Here is a 10,069-nt window from a genome sequence, read left to right on the forward strand (position 1 = left end):
GAAGGTGATGTTGATGATGGAGCTTGATGAGAATGAGGCTTATGGATACCTCATGTGGTTGGCCACTGCTTCAAACTCAAGAGAAGGATCAGCAACAATCATTCACAACATCACTTGGAAGTTGGGTGATTAGAGCAAGGAGGGAAGGATTAGAGCAAGAAAAAAATCAAATTTGAAGCTTTAACGGAAAGCTTCCATGGAGTTGAAAAAGGGCCGCCTGGTTTTTTGCTTGTAGCCGGCGCGTCAGACCTCCAATCGGCGTGAAAACCGAGCTGTAGACTCTTGACTCAATGGGCTTCACAAGCCCTAAGGCTATGCAGCCTGTAATGGATTGTAGGTGACGTATTGCTGTACGGCCACGACTGCAGCCAGAAAATGCACCGAGTTGCACCAGTCGGAATGCCGCCGCGAGGAGAGAAGGAATTAGACCATTAACCATACGAATGCGTGCGCCCAGGCCTCCTCTTCATTTCCCATGTTGAGATCTCCCCGGGAGGTATGACCTCTACAAGCTGCTAGGGTTCCTCCAATGGCTGAGGGTTGAGCTCCACAAGGAGAAGATAAGAGAAAATGAAGATTTTTTGACCTATTCTACACCACAAGGAGTTCTAATCAACCAAGGCTCTGATACCATGTTGAGAAAACATGGTGCTCATGCTAGATCAAGTGTGTGGAGGAAAAGAACTCACAAAATACAAGAAAACTATCTTGCTTATTAAGTTGTTTATGAATACAACTAGGCCTTGCTCAATACAAAATGCCTCCTAGCTCCACCTTTAAATAGATGAGCTAGTGGACCTTAAGTCCCTTCACACTCACACCCTTTTTTTCCCCTTCTACATAACCTTAGTCTCTTAATAATCTAGTGTGGACAAGCAAATTTTACTATCATCTAGTGTGGACAAGGAATTTTTTTGGAGCATATTTTACTATCATTTAGTGTGAACAAGCAATTTTGTGTCAAAGTTGGTGGTGGTTTATAATTTTGGCTATGTATATTGGGTGTTTGGTATGCCCTTGTTTACTATGGATAAGTAGTTTTATCATTTTGTTGTTTGTATTTCTTTGAAAGCTAGTCTCCAAAAACAAGTTGTACTATGTTATGTGATACAAGGAATACTTATTAGTACCACAATCACAATTTAATATGTTAATTAAATGAAGTGTTTTTAATGTTGACTAAAATCATGCTTGCTTGCTTGCTTTTTATTTGTACACTCTTGCTTGCTTTTTTTACTCACTTGCTTTTTTTACTCACTTGCTTTTAGTCACTTAGTTTTTGGTAGTCCTCTCATAGATGGTGGTGCCGTAATCAAGCATTGTTCGGAGAAATTACACAAACCTCCTTTTTGTTGAAGGACACAAAACTCATTGTCAAAATGGTAGAAAGGTATAATCACTACACAATTGGGAATCTCTCCCATGACCTTAAAATAAAAAATTTATCATTTACCTATTGTCACACATGTATGATGAACTTTATTAAGAAACAAAATGGGAATCTCTTTTGTGACCTTAAAATCAAAAAACAAAATGGGAATCTCTTTTGTGACCTCAAAATGGGAATCTCTCCCATGACCTTAAAATAAAAAATTTATCATTTACCTATTGTCACACATGTATGATGAACTTTATTAAGAAACAAAATGGGAATCTCTTTTGTGACCTTAAAATCAAAATATTATCATTTGCCTATTGTCACACGTGTAGTGATGAACTTTCTTAAGTAACCAACCAAAATTTAATTTTAAGGATGGAAAGCCATAGCAATCGTAGATGGTGGTGCCAGTGTTACAATTGTAATTAAGTAGTGTTGGGGAGAAATGGGACAAACCTCTTTTGGAGTGCACATTCACAAAATGGCAAATGTTACAATCACTAGGCTAATGGGAATCTCTTTCATTGCCCTAAAATAAAAAATTTCTCATTTACCTATCATCACACTTGTGTATGAACTTCATTAAGCAATGAATTTGCAAGATGTTATTCTTGTTGAGAAATGTGGTGCGCACAAGGAAGAGATAGGGACTGAGTTGAGTAAGCCAAGTAAGAGTAAAGTCCAAAATGAAGCCATATGAGCAAAGGGAATTATCCCACATTGATGTACAAGCCCAAAGGTGTACCTCCTTATATAGAAGGGGGCCATCTCAAGCAATGAAATACGAAGCAAGCTCTCAAGCCTCTTTATGTACAAGTCTCAATCTTGTAACCTAATTGTGCTCGAGTCTAAGCTTAATTAGTTTTGTAGCTAATAATCATGTTTAAGCTTAGGTATCATCCACCTTAGATTAGCTTAATAACCACATTAATTTAGGATTAAGATTAATCACCATAATCATGCACATGGTACCTATGTTTCTCAACATGGTTTCAGAACCTCCCTTCTCTCCATGAGCTTTTCTCATTCCCCTTCAGTATCCAGAAGGCATTTCTTAGTTTAATTAGTGATAATCATCTTGATTAAGTCACTAATGTCAAGCTTATCCACTTCTCCTACTTGTGGTCCAAAATTGCAAGAGCTTTTTCTCCTCAACCAAGTCACCGTTTCCCTTGAAACTTTAGGAGCAAATTACCTAGGCCTAGGTGCATCTACAGCTTAGAGAAATTCAGCGCTTTTGTGCTGCATAGCTCGTAATCATCGTTGTCGTCATGGCGACTAGTTTTTTGATAAATTCTCCATGCATGTTCCAAATTGGGTCAAGCCCTTTTAGGGCTATCTTAGCATTGGTACAAGGTTTCTACAAATGAAATTTTGGCATAGTTCATCCATGGATGTAACCACAACAAAAGCAAAAACATAGTCGCCTGATTCTATGCATATTTGGGCATTTTCATAAGGTTTTGAGCTAGTTTTTTAGTAGAAACCACTTCTCCTAATCTAGGGCAAGAATGCTAAGCAAAAACCCCTCTCAATGCTGCATTGTACAAGTTCAATTTTGGCCACCAAAATGTGTTGTTATTAATCACATTGTTTAAGCACTAATCATTATTATTAGTGTATCATTAGCAAAAATTAGGCCAATTAAGATTCAAAATTGGATAATTAAAGTATTAATCTATAGTGGGAAGCCCTCTCTTGCATCCAAGTCCATCTTATCCATTTTCATTGCTTGCTCAATTTGAATGCTTTTCGCTAGATTCAATTTAATTTTATTGCATAGTTTGCATCTAAATCATCTTCACTAGCTTCAAATCAGTCCATTACATAAAAAATCAGAACTCAATCTTGTAAGAGAGTATAGACACTGCCATAGAGACTTGTCACAAGCTCATGGTAAGAACATCTCGCATGGCATTTAACATTGGGAAAATCATTGGGGAAGGGTCACATATCCTCTGGCAAATCAAGCACCTCACAAGGCAAAGCATGAATGCATAAGCATAATCCTAAGCACGTCCAAATCACAAGTGCATGAGATGACCACAACACACATCATGGCATCCACACTAAATGCATCAAAGGCACATAAGGAAATCAAGAACAGAGCATAAAAGCACCAAGCATCAAGTGGTAACAAAGAAGAACGTCATCCACACCAAAGGAGCTGTCAAAGACAAAGAGCAAAGAGCCAAGAGCCAAGAAGCATCCAACAATGCAAAGAAGGACACCTCATAAGGAAGCAACAAGGGATCTTCATTAAGCAAAGGCAAGGAGATCTCAAGCAAGCATCAGCACCACTAAACAACAAAGAAGCTCTATCCATTTCTTAAACAAAATTTGTTGTAAAAATCCTACTTCCTACAAAAAGTGATTCTAACTAGCCTCTAGGACCGATGACAAACCCAAGTTGGAATTTTATCTCTTACCTAGAGCTGAAGTAGCATTAAGGGTGGGAAGTGCCGAAGTAGCACATGAGCCAAAGTTGCTCATAGCACTCAGGGGAATGTAGAAAGTAAAAAAAAGCCAAAATCATTTTGTAACCCTACTCTTAGAAGAGTCCTCTAGACCTTAAAGATAGGTCAAGTCTTTATCAAGGGAGAGACCTCACTCTTAGAGATGACATCTAGGCCTCAAAGAGATAGGTCAAGTCACCATCGAGAGGGGGGGGGGTGAAAATATGTTATAACTGACATCTAACCATTTGAGTAGCCCAAAGATTTGGCACCAAGTGAAGGTGTTGAGAAATGTGGTGCCAAAGAGTACAAGGAAGAGATATGGAGTGAGTTGAGTAAGCCAAGCAAGAGCAAAGTCCACAATGAAGCCACATGAGCAAAGAGAATTATTCCACATTGATGTATAAGTCCAAGGGTATATCTCCTCATATAAAAGGGGGCCATTTCAAGCAATGAAATATGAAGAAAGCTTGCTCAAGCATCTTTATGAGTACAAGTCTCAATCTTGTAACCTAATTGTGCTCGAGTTTAAGCTTAATTAGTTTAGTAGTTAATCATCATGTTTAAGCTTAGGTATCATCCACCTTAGATTAGCTTAATCACCACATTAATTTAGGATTAGGACTAATCATTATAATCATGCACATGGTACCCATGATTCTCAACAATTCTAGGATGACCCTTTATTAGGGAACCTAGAATTGTTTATGATTGATCCAAAAAACAAGTGTACTTAAGGAAGGATGGCAAGGCTAATCTCAAGGCATGGAAAATACACCCCATGGGTGGAGGATTATTTGGAGACGAATCTAATGTGAGAAATCAAACTGTTTCTACTCAAGTTTTGTTAGTCATGTCACAAGAGAAATGAAAACATTGATGATGATATTGCATATGAGTCACTTCTAGAACATACCTTTTTTGAGAATTGGGTGCACCTATTGATGTGTTATCCAAGGTAGGTTGGTTATGCTATGTTAAAGGAGTCCAGGTTCATGAATTCATAAAGAACTATGGAGAAGAACTCCAAAGGTTCATGAATTCATCAAGACCCGTGGAGAAGAACTCCAAAGGTTCTCAAACCTAGAAAGACCAATTATAAAAAGTCTTACAAAATTGGTGGAGTCGATTGAACAAGCTAACCAACTAAGAGTATCTAAATCTAAGCAAAGATGCAACAACAAAGCATTGACTGGGCACAAAATGAAGCCAAAATAATCTTGGAAGAAAGGGAGGATAACCAAGAACATGACAACCAAAGGTTCTTTGTTACTTCTAGTATTAGGTGATGAAAATTGAACGATAGGTTCTTTGTTACTTCTAGTATTAGGTGATGAAAATTGAATGATAGGTACTTTGTTACTTCTAGTATTAGGTGATGAAAATCAAACAATAGGTCATATCATTCCAATTTGCACCTACACGTTATCTATATAGCCACACTCTAACCTATTTATACACCAATGATTTGCCTTATAGCCTTTTGCTCCCTAGCTTCTATTAGCATACAACCTCTCTCAACAAAGCAAATCTCCCTCATGAGAGTAAATATAGAGGGAGTTTATAAAAATCTTTTGCATAAAACAAATATCTTTCTTATTTGTCTCTATTATTATAGAGTTTGAGTGTAAGTATTGTGTACTATGAAAGATCCTATTTCTTTTGACCCATACACCGTAGGTTGCATCCTCTTATATTAAATTTATCAAGCATGTAAACATGTTTATAAGCTCAGAGGATGATGACATTATATAGGAAAGGATTTGCCAAACCACTTAGATGAGGAAGTCATCTAAAAGGTCTCATACAAAGGGTCATCTAAAAGTTCCATTCACAAGTTGAAAGTTGATGCACTACCTTTACAAATTTTTCATTAAGGGGGCCTTATAGATATAAAAAAGGTGGATGAAGGAGGCTTCCTTGTTAACTCTTGACCATTGTTAGAAAGATGGGTGGGGTGAAGCTTTAAAACCAGAAAAGACACAGGTCTCCACTAACTACTAAGTGATCACCTACAACAATAGATTAAGTGTATAAGCACCCTTTTCAAATCGGAAGCAAAAAGTGTATAAGCACCCTTTTAAAATCCAAAGCAAAAAGTGTATTTTCTTGGCAATTGCCCAGATGCTCGATACTTGGCAGCCACCTCCTCAGCTTTGAGGGTTTTCTCTCCGTGGTGTGCTTCTGCAAGTGTTCTCTTCTCTTCTGCCCACATGTGAATAGCTGCTATCTCATTTTGCATGCTCTCTATGCACGATGCCTTTTTTTTCTCCAACTTCTCCTGTATGCACAGCAACCACAAGTTAGATAGCCAAACAAAAAGAAAGAATATATACATATATATATATATACATACCTTTTAGATGACTTCCTCATCTAAGTGTATATATATATGTATATGCATGTATGTATGTATGTATATGTATATGCATGTATGTATGTATGCATACATGCATACATACATGCATATACATATATATATATATATATATATATATATGTATGTATGTATGTATGTATGTATGTATGTATGTATGTGTGTGTGTGTGTGTATATATATATATATATATATATATACGTGTGTATATATATATATATATATATATACATATACATATACATATACATATACATATATATATACATATACATATACATATATATCTACATATACATATATACATATACATATATCTATATATACATATACATATATACATATATCTATAATATACATATATACATATACATATACACACACACACACACACATATATATATACATATGATATACATATATATATATATATATATATATATATATATATATATATACATATGCGCCCAACCAACAATTCTTGCCTCTAGTGCTTGCAGATGGGCTTCCGCTTTTGCCTTCTTGGCTTTCTCCCGTGCTGATATTTTGGCAACCTTTTTGCTATACCTGTAACGCAACGAAATTATGTGATGATCAAGATATTGCCTGCATGGAATGCAGGCTCACAAACCTTAGAATTAATATTTTCAAGCTTATAATTCGAATTAGTACTGACCGACCTGTGTAGAGACTTTGCTTTCACGTTGTCCTCCCATGCCTTGATCAATGAGAGTACTTTCTCTTGATTCAGCTTTGCCAACACTATGTCTGTGCAAACTCATGTAGTAATAGCTCAGAACTATAATCTATTCCATAATCAATCTACATAAGGGCAAATTCACATAAATTTTTGACCAAATTAATGCTAAAACATAATCAGACACTTGATGAATGATTAACACACACTGCCAGGCGGATTAACGCTCTCAGTGTTCAAAGGGAGGAGATGAAAAGCAAACCTCTGTTTAGGGAACCAGGTGTGAATGATGCCATGCTGCATGGCGAAGCATCGGTCTCAGCCTCTGTCTGCTCTGCAATTCATTATCATAATGAGTAATTATGCTATATTAAGTGGAGTTATGTAAATAATTAGGGCTTTGATTATGCAAGAGAGTGATTTTTTTCACTTACTATTGCAGGTGTTGACTGGCACTAAGGCCCTTGATTCTGATAGCTCATCTGTTGTGGGCTCTTCAGTATTAATTTGCCCAATATTGTGATCAGGCTTCTCTGAATCCGGATTTCTGCTGCCCTCTAATAATATTGGATGTTCCTCCTCCATAATTATACTAAGGCTATGATCATTACAATGCACTAATTATTGCTGCCTGTCTTGGGCCCATACATCTGCACTGGCAAGCAATCACCAGGATTAGAGTTAATCAATACTAACTTAACGTCTAGCTATATTAATTACCGGTCCGCAAGCTTAAGAAATTTTGATAATCCCAAGGCTCACTCAGGATTTGATATAGAGAATTGGGCTTGCGCTTATTTGGGGTGATTGGCTATGGCGAAGAAAAAGATGGTGGAATGCCACGAGGCCGTGTGTCCTAAGTTGAAGGATTGTGTGTGAAGAAGCCCTCAATTGAAAAGCATAAACAAATGCTAGAGGGATCATGCATTTTTTGCCCCCTTCCACCCAAGCCCTCACTTAAAGGGTTGTCTCTATACATCATATTCACATCCCCCCCAAAAAAAAGGATCACGCATTCTTTGCCTCCTTCAAAGAGTCACAACAAAATGTTCCCCAGAGTCCTCTTTGTAGGACTTCCCTACCCTTCCTTGCTTTAATACTGGGTCCTTTCCAAGGAACCAATTTTCCTTTTAAAAACATCCCCCCCCCCACCACACACACACACACATATCAAACATTGACCATTACCAACTTAATTGCGACACTCTCCTTCCTAGCATCGTGCCCTATCTTATTTTGTCTCATTTCAATCGGTTTTGTGTTGCATTCCTACTTTCTCTTTTCCCTTTTGCTCATTTCTTCTCGTCACACTTGCCTCACCTCTCTTGCAAAGCCAACTCCCACCTTTGCAAACTCTTGCTTTCATGATATTTTTATCTTTAAACTCATCTATAGTTTATTCATCATTGAATTCCTTCTCTTCTTAAAATTTTAAGACAAAAGTGATGTAGGCTCAAAGATTAAGGTGTACAAATAATTTGAGATTTTATTACATAGGAATACACAAGACCTTTTGATCATGAAAATGTGGTTTGATACATACATCAACCACTAAGATTCTAAATATAATCAGAACTCTCAAGGAAGGAATGGATACCTTCTTTGGTCCAGGGTTTATTAGTGAAAATCCTCACTTATAATTCGAAAAATGTCGGGATTTAGGCTCTTTTTGTTTTGTCATATGGTACTAATACAAGCCTTGACTTCTCTTTATCTCTCCTTTGTATATCATAATATAGTAATATGTAGACTAGACTATATCACAAAAGGATGCATGGTAGACATAACCTTACACTAAGTTGCTCGCCTCTATGGCTTCTTAAAATAGAACAAAACAAAGAATTCAAGGGCATCCATAGTTAGAAGTTTGTGAAAAGAAGGCCTTAATCCAAATCAAAAGCTTATATGGTCTAGGTAGACATAAAACCTTATAGTAAGTTGCTCACCTATGGCTTCTCAAATGAGAACAAAGCAAAGACTTGCAAGGTGCATCGATAGTCAGAAATAGATTTGTGAAAGGTCTTAAACCAATCAAAAGCTTATATGGTCTTACTAGATAATCTTAAACCAATCAAAAGCTTATATGGTCTTACTAGATAATCTTAAAACTCATCAAGCTTATGAATCATTTATATTTACTTTGAAAGATGTCTTGCTCAAATATTTGTATTAAAAAATCCGCGTAGGGTTTTTGGGGTGTGTGTGTGTGGGGGGGGAGAGAGAGAGAGAGAGAGAGAGAGAGAGAGGGGAAGGGGAAGGGGGAAGAGATGGGGGGTGCCATTGAAAAATATGTAAGATAGCATGTGAATTCAATAAAAGGGAATTTATTTTCTTGCGAAATTACAACAAATTACATGTATAAAGGGTTTTCAAATTCAAAAAGGGAAAAAAATCCATACAACAAATTACATGCATAAAGGGTTTTCAAATTCAAAAAGGGGAAAAAAATCCATACAATGGGTACTTCTATCATCTCAAAATTTACAAAACGGACATTGTGTCTAAGTCATAAAAATGCGTAGGTAAGAAGTAATTTAGCCCTTGAATGCACATGACATATGCGGTTCTAAGCATGATACTATGTGTATATTGATGCACATGACATATGGGCATGATACTATGTGTATACCATGATATACATTAGCACTTTTAGCAAAAACAATACTATGATATATAGTAAGTAGTACTTTCACCTCTTCACCACCTAAAAAGGTAGGTCCTTTAAGGTATGATACATAGTAAGTATACTATAATATATAGTAAGTATACTATAATATATAGTAAGAAATACTATGATATATAGTAAGTATACTATACTATATATATTATAGTAAGTATACTATAATATATAGTAAGAAATACTTTCACCTCTCCACCACCTAAAAAGGTAGGTCCTTTAAGGCATTTAGCAGCAATGATTAATATTTACATTTGTTTAGATGGGAAAATGTTTAAGATTTCAACTTATAGCCATCTTATGTGTTATTGGCTCACACATATTTTTTGTGTCATTATCTTCTCCAAATTCATACAATTCTTTACCTCTTCCACTCCCAATCATTTCTTAGCTCTTAGAACTCTAGGCATCCATACAAAGCGCCTTTGAGATAGTCTACGTTTGTTGGTTATGTCTTTATCTTCTCCAAATTCATACAATTCTT

The 10,069-nt window shown here is 36.3% G+C and overlaps 1 protein-coding gene across 1 annotated transcript; it reads right to left on the bottom strand.

The window, feature by feature from the left end:
- Positions 1 to 5,511: 5,511 nt before the first annotated feature.
- Positions 5,512 to 7,722, bottom strand: LOC147621574 (remorin-like). Its single transcript, XM_086824589.1, has 5 exons — positions 7,343 to 7,722; positions 7,171 to 7,242; positions 6,892 to 6,979; positions 6,697 to 6,778; positions 5,512 to 6,115 (listed from the first exon to the last, which is right to left on the bottom strand). The coding sequence occupies exons 1-5, from the start codon at positions 7,491 to 7,493 to the stop codon at positions 5,915 to 5,917; spliced, it is 594 nt and encodes a 197-aa protein (XP_086680715.1). The 5' UTR covers positions 7,494 to 7,722; the 3' UTR covers positions 5,512 to 5,914.
- Between the last annotated feature and the right edge of the window lie 2,347 nt (positions 7,723 to 10,069).

The sequence above is a fragment of the Cibotium barometz genome, chromosome 30, assembly GCF_041138505.1.
Source record: "Cibotium barometz isolate CiBa-2024 chromosome 30, ASM4113850v1, whole genome shotgun sequence".
NCBI classification, from domain to species: domain Eukaryota; kingdom Viridiplantae; phylum Streptophyta; class Polypodiopsida; order Cyatheales; family Cibotiaceae; genus Cibotium; species Cibotium barometz.

Coding starts and splice junctions, on each gene's coding strand:
- LOC147621574 (XM_086824589.1), bottom strand. CDS start 7,493: ATGGAGGAGGAACATCCAATATTATTAGAGGGCAGCAGAAATCCGGAT. Junction 7,243..7,342: donor GCCAGTCAACACCTGCAATA/GTAAGTGAAAAA, acceptor AATGAATTGCAG/AGCAGACAGAGGCTGAGACC. Junction 6,116..6,696: donor CCCATCTGCAAGCACTAGAG/GCAAGAATTGTT, acceptor CTGTGCATACAG/GAGAAGTTGGAGAAAAAAAA.